This window comes from Engystomops pustulosus, chromosome 1, assembly GCF_040894005.1.
Source record: "Engystomops pustulosus chromosome 1, aEngPut4.maternal, whole genome shotgun sequence".
Taxonomy (NCBI): Eukaryota; Metazoa; Chordata; class Amphibia; order Anura; family Leptodactylidae; genus Engystomops; species Engystomops pustulosus.
The window spans coordinates 251043666-251060021 of NC_092411.1; the positions used below are offsets into that span (position 1 = coordinate 251043666).

General features: G+C 40.4%; 1 protein-coding gene across 4 annotated transcripts in view; it reads left to right on the plus strand.

Moving 5' to 3' along the window:
- The window catches only part of LNX1 (ligand of numb-protein X 1), a 152934-nt gene that overhangs the window by 20404 nt on the left and 116174 nt on the right, over positions 1 to 16356 (plus strand). Inside the window, exons 2-3 of one of the 4 annotated variants that reach the window (XM_072124313.1) lie at positions 2936 to 3035; positions 12934 to 13378. In XM_072124313.1, the coding sequence (XP_071980414.1) occupies positions 12984 to 13378 (395 nt within the window). In that variant the 5' untranslated portion in view covers positions 2936 to 3035; positions 12934 to 12983. Of the gene's footprint in view, positions 1 to 2749; positions 3036 to 12933; positions 13379 to 16356 lie in introns of those variants that run through there. The other 3 variants (XM_072124326.1, XM_072124304.1, XM_072124320.1) reach the window with 3 other exon arrangements.

Here is a 16356-nt window from a genome sequence, read left to right on the forward strand (position 1 = left end):
GCTGCTACTAACAACACGCACCCTCTTCAAATTTTGGATCCATGGAGTAATTTCAATATGTCCATACCCCTCTTTCAAAACTATGCACCATTTCACGAGGCCATGTCTCTTTTGTAGGCAGAGTCTGAAAAAGGCCAAAAAATTGGTCTAAAAGCCTTCATAAATTTTTTGGAAGGCATTTTAGTGTTTTTTTTACACAGATCCGTCAGTTTCTGGCGTAGGAGCAATAATGAATCCCTACCCTTTTTCTCAAATAACTATAATGCTTTTGCGATTTCAAATGCATTGAAAACGGATGCATTTATCGCACATGAGTTTTTCAAATGTTTGCTTGCTTTTGCGTTATCAAAAACGCAATGCTTGATGAGCGGTAATTGCACACAGCTGTGCCTCTTGGAATTTGTATAATCGCAGTCATCTTCTTCTCCCCGCTGTTTGTGCAAGTAATTGTATGCATTTAAAAAGCAGTCAACAAACGCATGCATTTTCAAAAATGCAACCACTTTGAAAAGCGCAACGAAAACCCAGACAAAAAAACGCAGACAAAAAAACGCAGGAGAGAAAATGGCAAGTTAAGACACTTAAACCTAAAACCCATTGAAAAAGCTATTATACAAATATGATACGTTTTTCAAGGATGCAAAACCGCAATAAAAAAAACACAGCAAAATCACCATGTGTGTCACTGATCTTAAGTCCATGAAATGTGACCAGCACACAGTCCATTAAGGCTGCGTTCACATGTGGCGTCTACAATGGGGGACATTTACTTAAAGTGTCGGTGTCTGCATTGGCTTTGTTACCGACCTGCTCTGGGAAAGAAGACACACATTTAATATTGTAGAGCTGTGCAGAGACATTTCTGTCCCCGAGACCATTTTCTGTCCCTGGGACCAAAATCTGTCCCGAGCACCAGAAATGTGTCCAACAGTCCCTGCTAGACCAGTTTTCTTTTGGTCTACTTTCCGCCAGTTTTCAGTGCCCAAAAATGGCTGCGACACATATTAATTCTGTCTGAGTTTCCACTCCGCCAAAGCCACGCCCCTTTTCGGAGAAGAGTCGGAGCAGACGGAAAAAGTCATTGGGGGACATTTACTTAGAGTGTCGCTGTCTGCATTGGCTTTGTTACCGACCTGCTCTCGGAAAGAAGATACACATTTAATATTGCAGAGCTGTGCAGAGACATTTCTGTCCCCGAGCCCATTTTCTGTCCCCGAGCCCATTTTCTGTCCCTGGGACCAAAATCTGTCCCAAGCACCAGAAATGTGTCCAACAGTCCCTGTTAGACCAGTTTTCTTTTGGTCTACTTTCCGCCAGTTTACAGCGCCCAAAAATGGCTGTGACACATATTAATTCTGTCTGAGTTTCCACTCCGCCAAAGCCACGCCCCTTTTCGGAGAAGAGTCGGAGCAGACGGAAAAAGTCATTTTTTCTGTCCCCGACAGCTAATAAATAGGTAGGAGAGCAGAACATGTGGTGAGAGCGCCACAAAACTGGTGGAAACACCATAGTAAATGTCCCACATTTTTTCTGTCCCCGACAGCTAATAAATAGGTAGGAGAGCAGAAGATGCCACAAAACTGGCGGAAACACCATAGTAAATGTCCCCCACTGTGTTTTAAAACACAATACAACAGCTGAAGAGAGGAGATTTGCCTAATTACATAGCTTTTAACATTTGTGTCTACAAAACGCAACCGTTTACACAATATTAACTTTTTGTAAATGCAAATGTTAACAGAAATACATCTCCTCAGCTGTTATATTGCGTTTCAAAAATGCTATTTAAATGCCACATGTGAACGCAGCCTCAACAAGTTTGTGTGAAACTAGATGATGCCGCGGTCACACGATCCGCTAGGCGTCCGTTCATAACGCGACGCTAGTGCACAGGGGGCGGATCAATCGCATGCGTTTCCCTGTTGACGCATGTGCGGTCGGGCCGAGGACCGCCCCCCTGTGCGCTAGCGTCACGTTATGAACGGACGCCTAGTGGATCGTGTGACCGCGGCCTGAGGGCGCGTTCACACGTTGCGTTTTGGTCGCGTTTTCATTTCGTTTGAAACGCATATACAACAGCTGATGAGAGGTGATTTGCCTAATTACATTACCGTTTACGTTTGTAAACGCAATGTTAACGCATGCGTTAACGGACATGTTAACAGTGATGTAATTAGGCAAATCACCTCTCCTCAGCTGTTGTAACGCATGCGTTTTGTTAACGCATGCGTTAACATTGCGTTTACAAGCGTAAATGGTAATGTAATTAGGCAAATCACCTCTCATCAGCTGTTGTATATGCGTTTCAAACGCAATGAAAACGCATCCAAAACGTTTTGATCGCGTTTGCCTAATTACTTTAGTGATTTGCCTAATTACTTTACCGTTTACATTTGTAAATGCAATATTAACACATGCGTTAACAAAAAGCATGCATTAACGCGTTGTTAACACATCGCGTTTACTATGCGTTTTGTGAACGGAAATGTTAACAGTGATGTAATTAGGCAAATCACCTCTCCTCAGTTGTTGTATATGTGTTTCAAACGCAATGAAAGCGCAACCAAAACGCAACGTGTGAACGTGCCCTGAACGTGGAAACACAGCAGTGATTAATGGCGAGCAAATATCCTGTGATTAGAATATATCATATATTATAGCTACTAGAATATTCTCAGGCACAGATACACATCAGAGGGGGGGTAAAGCTATTGTTAAAGGGATAGAGACGTATATCGGAATCCAGTGATTGTTGACAAGGATTTCCCTTCCTGGAGCCCTTTTACCATAGATCCAGGTGTATTCCCTGTCAGGTGCTGGCAGGACCTGATCTACATATGAATAGCATTCTCCTGCAAGGCTTTACCTGCCAGCTGGGGCGGGACTATGAGGTCACTGAAAGCTTCGTGTGAATAACCAACTAATTCATTTACAGGAAGAGTTTTCACCTTGTGACGGAACCCAACAACTTTATACTATGTAACAATGGCTGCCCTAATCCCAATGGACAACAGGCCTGGCGTCTGCCCCTGAAGGTAATAAGGAGCATTTACATGACATGTTATAAGAGTACAGAAGCTGTGGATCAGATATAGTTTGTCTCTAGAAAGTTGAATTGGGGTTTTGGAAAAGTAAAGTAAACCTGTGCGGGACTTCACTTTGTTGTACTGATAGTAAGACTTGTAAGGCAATTGTATATTTTTACTGTATGCTATAATGTACTCTACACTATACTGTATGCTGTAACGTATACTACACTATACTGTATGCTGTAACGTATACTACACTATGCTGTGTGCTGTAATGTATACTACACTATTCTGTATGCTGTAATGTATACTACACACTACTGTATGCTGTAACGTACACTACACTATACTGTATGCTGTAATGTATACTACACTATACTGTGTGCTGTAATGTATACTACACTACTGTATGCTGTAACGTATACTACACTATACTGTGTGCTGTAATATATACTACACTATACTGTGTGCTGTAATGTATACTACACTATACTGTATGCTGTAACGTATACTACACTATACTGTATGCTGTAACGTATACTACACTACACTATACTGTATGCTGTAATGTATACTACACTATGCTGTGTGCTGTAATGTATACTACACTACACTACACTGTATGCTGTAATGTACTCTACACTATACTGTATGCTGTAATGTATACTATAGTGTGTGCTGTAACGTATACTACACCACATTATACTGTATGCTGTAACATATACTAACTATACTGTATAGTAGATTGATAAACCATATATAACAATATGCTTGTATAGTGAACAGTCTTAAAGTTCAGTAAAAGTTTTGTAAAAATCCAAATGTTTAGTATATGTCAGCAAAGCTAAATTAGGCAGAAATGTTACCGTCTTATAAGCAATTTTTAAGTTCAGCAGAAGAAAGCGGGCTATTGACAGTCCCAGCATACCTGGCTTTGAACATGGGACTGCCGGAGCGCTGTATAATGTATACGATTGTGACCTCATTAGCAGTCATCAGTTTTGTTGCAGGAAATTGAGAATAGAGAAAGTCTACCTGAGTGTTTCTTATACACTGACAGATGGTAGTAAGGTCACAGAGCCGAGCGCTAACCAGACAGCATTAAAAATAGTTGTAAACACCTTCTGCTAAATTTACTGATCACAACAGCCGTAACATTGTGGGAAAGGTCAGAATACTGGCACTGTAATGGCACTGTCCTGTACTCACGGGCACAGACTGGTATGGGCGCTTCCATGGACCTTCTTCTTGAAAATAATTATCCCATAGAATTCCCTGCTTATGGTGTAGTGAACATCTTCTTGGGAAAGTGACTTACATTTTAACTTATAGTAACCCAAAAAATGTAGTTTTTAAGGCCATGTATGGTATTTTGTGGTCATTAAAGAATGATAGATGCCAACAGTCTAATATGTGTAAAAATATTTCTCTGCATTTTTTCAGTAGTTGGGTGCAGCCATTTAAACTCATTGGTATAGGGCTCATACCTAAAACTTTATTAATGTTTTTTGGGAATTAAAAACATAGTTGAAACCCAATCATAAAAAAATGATACTGAACCTCACCAATCCCAATCGGAGTCACCACTAGTCTCCTACTTCCTGGTACACACAGGAAATGCTTTCTATACCAATAAATGGATACAACGCTGACCAAAATTCCAAAGAATGTTTCTGCCTGTCAAGACACACAGTGTGGGGCATTTATCAATTGGAATGCTGGGTCCGTATTTTTGGTGCACAAATTGTGCTATAATTGTGATGTAAGATTGTGGCGCATGGGGTTAATGAATTTAACGCAGGACCCAAAAGGTTTAGAACTGTCTTCACATTCATGAGGGTGAATTCCAGGGGCAGAACTTGAGGGGGTGCAGAGGTTGCGATCGCACCCGGGCCCAAGAGGTTTAGGGGGCAGATAAGGTGTCACTTTCCCATATGAGAAGACTATTACTATATACCATACATTATAGTCGGGGCCATGGCACAGACTTTGCACTGGGGCCCATCAGCTTCTAGTTACGCCACTGGGGAATTCTGTAGACCAGCTTTCTGCAGCTCAAATTGTGTGTCGGAAAACTAGATTTGCAGTAAAGTGTCAGGATTTCCAAGTGGCGTACAAATTCTGCACCTAAAAAAAAAAAGAAATTCTTGAGTGCTGGAAAAGCACCAATATTGTGGCACCGACACTTCATAAATATAGGGCAGCAGGCGCAGCAAGGAATAAAACATCATCTAAAAGGCAATAATGAATGCCCCCCAGTTAAGTAAAAAACCAGGGATCTCTGTGACCAAATCAGTACCCGAGCACTGGGATTGGTAAAGGGTGAGAAGCAGCTTTTTTCTTGGGTACCCCAGCAGCGACCCTACACTACAAATATCCCATGTTGTGCAGTTTCATAAGTTATTACCCATAGTATATGGACAGATAAAACCAGATTTAACCAAAGTCATACAAAAAGTTCTGAAGAGGTTACAAAATAATAAAAGATAACATAAGCTATAGTTATAGATACATAAATAGGATTAGCAAGATGTTAATTAGATGACTAATACCTAGATAAACCTGATACAGTGCATGAATACCGCATACCTGCGTGGAACTTGTTTCCTAAAAATAAAAACCCATAGGAATGTGTAGCAACCTGTGAATCCATTATAATTGCGCTACATGGCGTGTGCTATACTGTATTCACAGTGTCACTTTATATCAGCTAAATAGTAGGATAAACCATGTCTCTCCTCATGTCTCTTAGAAATTACACAAAATTACACAACTGCTGGTATAAAGACAGTAATAACCACTGAATAGCTAATGGATATACTTAAGGAGATTTACATGGGGCTTTTCAGTGGTTTGACCCTACTGTAGGGATCCCACCGAGGGGTGTAACTAAGAGAGGATGGTCCCACTTAAGAATGAATATCACGTGCATTTACCTTCACAGAAAGGATGAATCTTATATAGGCATCTTAAGGGGTATCCACAATGTTGACTTCTTGACAACCCCCCCCCCCCTAACAAACGTTAATGCCAAAATAAGATTATGGAGCAAGCTATGTATATATAATAATTATATTTCACTCCCCACTATTGTCTGCTTGTTACACTGAGATGATGGGGCCCCCACCAGTGACAGCTTGGGCCCCATAGCTGCTGCTACAGTGGTAGTCACCACCATGCTATAGCCCCATGAAAGAACGTTTTGTGCGCTACCTCTCCAAACTCTGGATGTAGCCAAACTGCAAAGAGAACTCACCCAGACACATGAATATTTCTTTAGGTGCAGCAATGAAGGTGTTATTGTATGGTATGCGGCGTTACACAAGGCAAACATGGTCAGTATCTTGCTACGTTATAGAGGACTGGATGTTTATGGGGTCAGATACACATGTGGTAGGTGATTTACATTGTTATGGATCATAAATGAAAGCCCATTGCCCATGAACGAGTTTAGTCATGTGCTCCATGTGCTGCGAAATTTACTGTAACAAACCTAAAATCGCTGAACTGAACAGACATCCTGAGCTCAGTTCAGTGATTCTAGGTTCAGTCTGGTAAATCTCACAAATTTGTTGGCCCAAACTTGCTCATGGGAAACGAGCTGAGGGTGGTGGCACACGTGGCGTTTTGAATCCTTTTTTAGGCCGTTTTTAAGCAGCCCGTTAAAAACGCATTTTTTTTTTGAAAATGCATGTTTTTGACAGTTTTTTTCCCAATTATCTGAATTAGGATAATTGGAAAACGAATTAAAACGGTCAAAAAATGGATGCATTTTCAAAAATGCATTTTTTTACGGACTGCTTAAAAACGGCCTAAAACGGGTTCAAAACGCCACGTGCGCCACCACCCTCAAGGTCCAGGAGCAATAGGCTATAGGCAATGATCCTTTAGTATCAACCTGAAGTTTTAACCCCATATTGGGATCTTGTTAATGTTCTACTATTTAATGGCAGAGACATTTTAGCTGAGGATAGAAGTTCTCCCTTACACTTATTATCATACTGGATTTCATGTGCGGTGCAGGAAACATAATAGTTATAATTTATAAGATTATGTCATCTGAGTCTGAACGGTGGGAAATTTAGTCATTCATAGAAGAAAACATGAAGATGATTATCAAATTGAAGGAAAGCAGAAGGAGACAGACGCAGAACTCATTTGTCTCTATCTTCTGTGTTGTCAGCAGTGGTTCGTTTTGTCAGTCCCAGAGATGGAGTGGCTTAATCGTGTTTTATTATCATTGGGTCAAGGAGCAGAACTTGTAGAACTGACTTGGTTTGTTTGTCATTTTCAACCTGCCCTTTATGTAATGAAGAATTAGGAATCACAATTAAAAGTGAAATCTGCCAGTATTATATGTTATGTTGTATTGTATGTATGTGGTACTTTGATATCAGTAGTCTGTGCTACCCCACACTTGGTTATTGCTGCGGCTTCATGCTGTTTGAGCAGGTAATCTTTAGCATTATTAGATGTCATGCATGGATGGCTATGCACATTCTAGTACAGAGGAAATTCTTCTCTCTATAAAGCTTACAATATATATATATATATATAATCTAAAAGGCCAAAACTACACCAGAGAGTTATTCTCATAGAACTTTACTTCATATTAGTGCCCATAAAATATATACAGGCAAACTCCAAAGACCATGATAACTCCAAAGTGGTCTTTGGAGTGTGCCTGTAATCATTTTATGGACACTAATAATAATAATTTTTATTTTTAACCAACACTGTTGTGGAGATCCTTCCTTTGTTTATCCATTGAGTACAGCGCGGCGTCTGTGTGGATCCCCGACACGTGTGGAGTATCGGGTCAGTCTGCTGTATATACGTTTTTTCCCTGTTAGTTATTCTCAGAGACTGTAAGCTCTTGCGATCAGGGCCCTCACTCCTATTGTTCCATATGACTGTATTCTGTACTTTGTAATGTAATATTATATTTGTATATGTCCCCTATGGTTTGTAAAGCCCTACAGAATATAATGGCGCTATATACCGTAAGTAAAGATTATTATTATGCAGTACCAGGGAAAGATCTCATATCGCTGGATTATGTCATACTTTTGGTCCACCTTTCAATTATATTTGCAAAGCTAATTTATTTTCTATTCAAAAGAAAATAAACAATTTTTTTTGTTTCCACCAACCCTGCGGCCCGGTGAGTAGCTGCGTGAGTAGCACTTCTGCCTTGCAGCGCTGGGGTCCTGGGTTAGAATCCCACCCATGTCAACATCTTCAAAGAGTTTGTATGTTCTCTCCGTGTTTGCGTGGGTTTCCTCTGGGTACTCTTGTTCTCCCACACTCCAAAACATAGTGGTAGGTTGTTTAGATTGTGAGCCCCATAGGGGACAGGGACTGATTTGACATGCTTTGTGCATCGCTGCGTGATCTGCGTGCACTATATAAATAAAGAATTATTATTATTATTATTTATTACAAGAGTGGTCCAGTTAGCACAGAGCTCCTCAAAGGGACTATTTCACCATATTTTACCCCATTAAACTAAAAACCCAAGGGTAGGGTATAAAATGTCATTTCTAGAATTGTAAATGCAATGTAAACACCAATGTAATTAGGCAAATCTCCTCTTCTCAGCTGTTGTGATGCGTTTCGAAATGCATGCGTTAATGCCACGTGTGAACGCACCTTAAGTGCCTAGGTCTAAACGCATCTGCCTTAGTGAGTAACTCCCCGATGAGCTTGAATTGTGTTTCAAAGTGCAACGTGTGAGCGCCACCTTAAAGTGCTGTGAAGGTTTATTTGCTGAACTGTATAAAAGTTAATGTCAGATGTAGTCCGATATTATCTGTGTCAGAGGTCCACTACGTGATATGCACAGTGACGATAGAAACTCTACAGCCTCAGGCCAGTTTCATTGTCTGGGGATAGTGACAAGAAACCTTAGCTTGTACTGGCTTGTCTAAAAATGTACAACAGGACGATTAGCTACAACATGTTTACAAACCTCTCCCATGCATATTTGTGCTCTACCTGAGTGGAAATATGTGTCTACATATGTTATGGCAGATAGCACTGCTCATGTCAGTGTTTAATGGTCACGATTGCAAAGCACAGGGTACACGGGGTATTTAAAACAATTGGGGGAATTGAATATCATATATATACTTTTTGGGGGTAGATTTATCAGAAGTGTCTGAGAGCAGAACTTTTCTAGTTGCCCATTGCAACCAATCAGAGCCCGGTTTTCATTTTCCCACAGCTGTTTATAAAATGAAAGCTGAGCTCTGATTGGTTTCCATGGGCAACTAAACCAGTTTTACCTCAGACACTTGTGATAAATCTCCCCCTTTGTGACTATTTTTCTGAGTATCACTACAATAGCCTGCATAGACTGTTTCTAGTGAAGATGCATCTAGAAGAAACCTTATATGGAATAAACTCCTTGTCGCCCATGTGACTACTGCATATGTGACTCCTTGGACAATATTAAAGGGGCTGTCCACTTTCAGCAAATAATTCATATTGCTTGTGTAATGAAAAACGATACCATTTTCCAACAAACTTTCTGTGGGATTTCTAGATCTCTGCTATTGTTTACTTCCTGTGGATAAACAATGGCCCCTGGTCATGTGATGTCGCACAGGTGCGCAGCTCGTTATATCACACAGCTCTGATTTCTCTCTGTGATCTTTACATCTTTGTGACATCAAATGATCAAGGACTGGATTTTATACACAGATACCAAAGATGAATCCTGATGAAGGGCAGCAAGCAGAGATCTAGCAAACTGTGGGCAGTTGATAAAGAAAGTATATAAAAAATTTGTGTAGCTTTTCATAAAACAAAGAATATCAATTATTTACTGAATGTGGACAACCCCTTTAACTATCCTATATCTTATGAATAGTGTGTCAATTTTTATTTTACTTTCTTTGGAACATGACCTCATTACAAACAGCCATGTTATACACACTATAGAAGTATCAAGTGCTATAGACACCACTGTAATAATGCAAAAGTAATGTCCTTTCCATTGCCGCTCGTCTTGAGGCGGATTTGGGAGCCGGTAGGCTTCTATTAATAGGAAAGTCCTACATACAAATGGAAACTTATTTCGTGCATGTCCTGTCACAGTAGGTGAAGCATGTACGTTTTTGCAGTTATTTCCTTTGAGTCATAAAATAAACACAGCTTTAGTGTTTTCCACTTTCTAGGTCTTAGGTTGAATGAATGAATGAAAATATATAAATCCCTTTGTGATAATGATCTCAGATGTCAACATTTGCATTAGAACAATGGATGTAAGGATACTTGTACCTGTTTTTATTGTATGCTAAATTCAGGATCATCAACTTACAATTTTTTCCATTTTTTTCCACGAACATCCCATATTTTTACATTCTGATATTCAACATGACTAAAGCCATAAAGAAAGTACAGTAAACTTAGACGTTCGAGTGGTTGACTGTATGTGATCTCACCACATCTCCCAGCACAACTGATGATGGGAGATGCAGTCTGGAAAATGGAAAGTCTCGTTACCTAGACAACTACACAATTCCCGAAAATTGTGCAGCCGGACTATCTGCTCTTCATTCTGTGTCCTCTGAGGTCAAGAAGCTATATAAATTTAAAAAAAAAGTGCTAGGGTACAGCCAACTTTGGATCTTGTTATAGGAATACATGCAGAGTAGTAACTAGTAGATCTATTATTGACGCGTTTCGGGTCTTTCACCCTTCTTAAAAAGTACAGACAGAACAGAAGTACTGGTGTCTGTATTTTTAGGGGGTTTTATACCTGAGACATGTCAATAAAACATCTTCTAGCCATGACTCTGGACATATTCCTTATTAAGATCTACTGTTGGTTAGGACTTAGTACCTGAAACGCGTCAATAGCAGATCTTCTAGTTACTACTCTGGATCATATCGATCCACCTTCAGTTGGCGTCATACTAGAACTTTTTTCTTTTTCTGTTTATTGCTTCTCTGGCCAAGGTAGAACATACAATTTTTTTACTATACGCCTCTGTTTGTAGATGTGTTATAAGAGGCGCCCTCCTCCTGCTGGTTTTTCTTTGCGTTCCAGCTGATATCATGGAGGAGCACCCCACTATGGAGAAGCACCTCACTCAAAAGGACCAGCATTAGCTCCACTTATCAGTGGAGTATGACTTGGGATTGACATACTGGGGTTAATTTTAAGTTTATCTATATGAAATGTAATAGGTTTAAGACTTTTCACCAGTCTAGAATTACATTGAGTTACCCGAGAGAAGAAAAGATGATGACGTCATTGCTGGTAAAGTAATGAAAGACCAGGAAGAATGCCAGGTTATATTTAACTCCAGTCCAGGATCCCAGTCTCCTGTCAATAAAAACAATGACCTTTACGAGACACTTGTGCTCCCTACTGTAAAATCCTCTTTTGATTTGAGGACAGAAGAAATATTCACAGAGAGATTTGTATCCTTCTGTTTTGCCCCAGATTGATTCTCCTGCACAGGCCAAGCATAACGATGCTTTTCGTCTGTAGCACAAATCCCTGTGGTTATCATTAACGTCCTTTTCAGTAGCACGTTACTGCAGAAATGGGAACGATCCATTATTCTCACTGTTTGATATGACACAAAGGGTAAATCTTACGTTGGATAAAAACTACATCTGCCGTCCTTGTAGCCTGCGCTTAGATGCGCTGTTTATGTAATTTCTGAAAGCCAATTGCTTCAATAGCTGAGAGTAATGTCACTGAGTACAATGGGTGACTGTCATCATCTTTTATATTCTGAAAATTGACATATAATTAAGTCTTGTTTTTTTTTCACATTGCAAGCTATTAGAAGCACACTTTCTTCAGCTATATGCAAGTTGTAGCTGGTGTTATTGTTGCAAAAGGCAATATACGCTATGTACAGAACAAAAAGTTTAAAGGGAACCTGTCATCAGGGACGTAGCTTGTGCGCCCGATTTCCTGCATCTGTCGCTTCACCGCTAAAGTCCGCCGGAGTTCACCTTCTTCTTCCTGGTGCTTGTAAGTGCGCGTCTTGCAACACAATTTGAATTTTAAAACCCATGCGTAGTCCGAATCCATCGGGTTGTCCGACGGCCACCCTGGACAGTTCAGAAAGCTCCATATCATGCGTTTATGAACGGCATCCTGCATGCAACCCAGCGTTCCCAAGGTCCTGAATTTTATAATTGGTTTTTGAGCAAAACCACTTGAATCATGGAATAAACAAGATATGTTTCTGCATCAGTGTACCTACAGCATTCTCAAGATATGTTTGGTTCAAATCACAATGGTAGATTTCTTTTAACATCATTTTGAGGATAAGTAGTAGACCATAAAAACTCTAATATAAGGCCAGATCCTGAAACAGGGTGCAAAGTGGATTCGGTCAGTAACACTGTTTTATAAGAAGTGGATATGAAAAAGAATTTTGTCAATAGTCTCCTATTGAAATGTGCGCATATGGTGGCAAACAGTGTTGGGCTGGGTGTCTATGACCTACCTGCTTAATTCATACTGGGGACCCACTATAAAGCTACATGTAATCATTATCTGAGGACGTCAGAATACTGCATGCTACAGTGTGTACATGCACAGGTTATACAGGGGATAGGGGGACATAGGCTAACACTGGATCTCCTCAGTCAACATTAGAACTGTAGGTGGCAAATGATTGGAAAGTTTTAAGCATGGCTATTGGATTAGTGTCCCTTGTGAACCTTGAATTGAAAACCATATGACTACCACTACACCTCCTACAAAGGTCATAAACTGCTTTTATAGACTCCAAAATGACAGTGCTATATCCCAACTATGCATGTGATAGTAATGCTGTGTTACCCCTTTCTCTGATATATTTGTAAAGGTAGTAGGATGATGTAAAATAGTTTGTTGGAATTTAATACTTGTGTGCTTTGTCTATGACAGTTTGTTCCACTCCAGTCACCTTTGGACGTGCAAGAATCTGGATTTTGGCCATGGATAACAGTAATGAGATTGAAATGTTGGACAATGACGCCCCCGAATCTTTATGTTCTGTGTGTGGACAACAGCACTCTGCTGAAGAAAACCACTTTTACACCTACACCGAAGAGGTAGACGATGACCTTACCTGTCACATTTGTCTACATGCCCTGGTTGAACCATTGGACACTCCATGTGGTCATACATACTGTACCCTCTGCCTCACTAACTTTCTCCTCCATGAGAACTTTTGCCCTGTGGACCGGAAATTTATCATGTTGCAAACATGCAAAAAGTCTACTGTGCTGGTAAAGAACTTGCTGGATAAACTTCTGGTTATCTGTCCTTGTAAGGAGTATTGTCAAGATGTTGTTCAACGATGTGACCTGGAAGATCACCTACTAAATAGGTAGGTAGAGGTTTACCATACAGGATACTGCACATTTCCCTACTGTATCATCATTATTATTGTCCTGTCTAATGTGCTTGACAAATATTTATTTATGTGACTTCAAGGAAATGCTGAAAATGATATAAACCGTTTTAGAAAAACATTAACCGAGAGCCAATGATTTTTTTATGTTTGTATTTTTCATTGTTGTCCTCTAAAACTCCTAATATCTTTTTATTTTTTCTTACATATCCATATGAGGGCTTGTATATCATAGAAAATACATTTTTCCTATGTATCATTGTCCTAATGGAACCTATTCATTTTTCATTTGATAGTACTGCAAACTAGAAAAGTGAAGTAGAATGGGGGAAAAATATGCACAAAACGGTGTGAGGGTAAGGCCCCTTCCACACTAGCGAGTGTGATGCGATGAACTCGCATCACACTCGCAACGCAAGCTGCCGGGAACGCACGGCCCGAACCCTGCACCGCGGGAGTGAACTGACATGCTGAGTTCACTCCCGCGGTGCAGCGTTCGGGCCGTGCGTTCCCGGCAGCTTGCGTTGCGAGTGTGATGCGAGTTCATCGCATCACACTCGCTAGTGTGGAAGGGGCCTTAGGGAAAAAGTAAAACTGGTGGGGTGGGAGAGATTCATGTGCCTTCTCCACCAGAAAAAGAAGGCATAATTAATCTCAATATGTAAAAGCTGCTCTGGCACATGCAATGAGGCAATGAGGTTTGACACCCCTTAATAGCTATGCCTTCTGATAAAGGGTTACAAGTCCTCCCCATATCCCCTAAAATTAGCTGCCAGTGGGGCACTGAATTTTTTTTTTTATCTAAAAGTAGGGTGTCAGTCAGTTAATAGAGCTCTATAGGAACCTGTCACTGGCTGTATATGTGCAAACGTGGTGACAGGTTCCCTTTAATGACTATACAGTCTAGTAGGATGGCTCAATAGAAATCAACAGAAATTTCACAGAGAATATCCGATTCTGAAGGGAGAAGGCAGGACAGTAAGAGCCAAAATTAGAAGAAAGCAGTTTCTATTATTCACTTGTACTACTGATTTATGCAAAGTTGGATAAAAATGTAACGACCAGTTAAATAGAAAAGTTCCAGATGAAAGTGCTAGTGGTTTAGGCATATTAAGGGTGAGTGATAGGTCCATGAGCAATGCAGTGATAAACTTAGATACAGCATTTTAATTTTGGGTTTGGGCATGTACCCTGGTGACACAATGCAATGCTTTCAAGGGTTTCTACTTTGCTTTACAGAAACATAAGATTATTTTGGATTATTCGAGACATTAAAGAGTTTTTGCTCATGCTGTAAACTATCCATTCTTTGTGATGTGGTTTACATGTGGTTACCTTTGCGTGCGTTGCGGCACCTGCTTTGTGTTAGGTGTGTACAGCAGCTCATGTATTTTAGATCTAAAGAGCATTAAGAAATGCCATCACATGCTTAGTTTGTTGCAATATTCATACAGATGTAAAGCACCTTGATTTGCCATTTTTGTGATGCTACTGAGGCTGAATGTTCTGAATGTTCCAGACGCTCTACTGTTACATCGTATTGTTCTGTCCTTTTCAGCATCCTTACTTAACTGGAACATAAACTGGAAAAAATAAATGTTGAAATGTATTCAGTTACACTAATATCATAAATATTTCTAAATACATCAGGCTTTGATCTATTCTTAAAACAGTAACCTAGACATCTTTTTCTTAAAACTCTGAGCAATTGAACATTCTGGTTTGACGGCAACTCTCACAGATAGAAAGAAAGCTGTTGTGTTCTTTAGGAGGTTGCTTAGAGAGAAATGTCATGTCTTCAGAAGACAGGATCCTAGTGGTCTTGCCTCCAATACACAATGAGGGCCTGTACCATTCCCTTTCTGGAGTAGTACGATGTTAAATACTTGTGTAAAAACTACAAAAGTGCTTAAGGAATGATGTCTTTATTGGGTAACCTTTTGGAGTAGTGAAAGGCACAGTCCATTTGTTTGTGTCAGAGCCTAGTACCACCAGAGGATCCTGTAGTAGTCTGTGGCAATCTGAACCTACTATTGATGTTCTGTACTTGTACTTTCCTAAGATATGTTGAGTTAGGTCACTGTATAACAGTTCTGAAAACAAAATGGACAGGGAATTATCCCTCAAAAACAACTCCCCCACCCATCAAGAGAAATAGGTCCAGTTCTCACAAATTGATGAGGTGGCAGCTAGAGAATGCATCCTGTTGCTCAATTCAATACTATAAGCGTGCCTTAGGTAATCCCTTTAATAGCAATCCCATCTCCATATTCTGATCTTGAGTAGAGATGAGCAGACCAGAACTTTAGGTTCAGCATTCTCAGTTTGTGGGCTCTGCCTAACCCAGACATGTTGCACGATGGGCTGCAGAGCAGGCAATCAGGTGGCTTTATGCCCCTCACAACTAAGAATGGTTGTGATTGGCCAGGTGGGTACCTGGTGGAAACACCAGGCCAATCACAGCCTATCAAGGAACATCTCCAAGTTAGGCGGAGCTGCCGAACGCTATTTTGGAATACATCATAGTACACTTTATAGTTCAAATTGAATGTCAAAACCTTAAATGCACATGATGCCACTGATAGATGCCACTCACCCTCATTCATAATCTAAGAAATCTGCATTAAAAGAGAAGGGGGGGGGAATTAATTAACACTGGCGTAATCGACCTCTTAGTATATCTGATGGTGAGCACCGCTGCCGTGATAAAATCGCCAGATTAGACCTCCTCCGTTACATAGCTTTCTGGTGGAGACTGTAGGAAATACAGTGGGCTGGAACTTCAACATCCGCCTCCCCTACGTGGTCCGCCTAATTTAGGAGAAGGTGGTGTGCGGGTCAGGAAACCGAGAAGAAGTCGCAATTTATGCCCATGTGCCAAGAATTGTGACTTATCCCATCCCTTGTCTGCCAGCTTTCATAGGAAATGTCCCCCAACTTGTGTCTCCTAATAT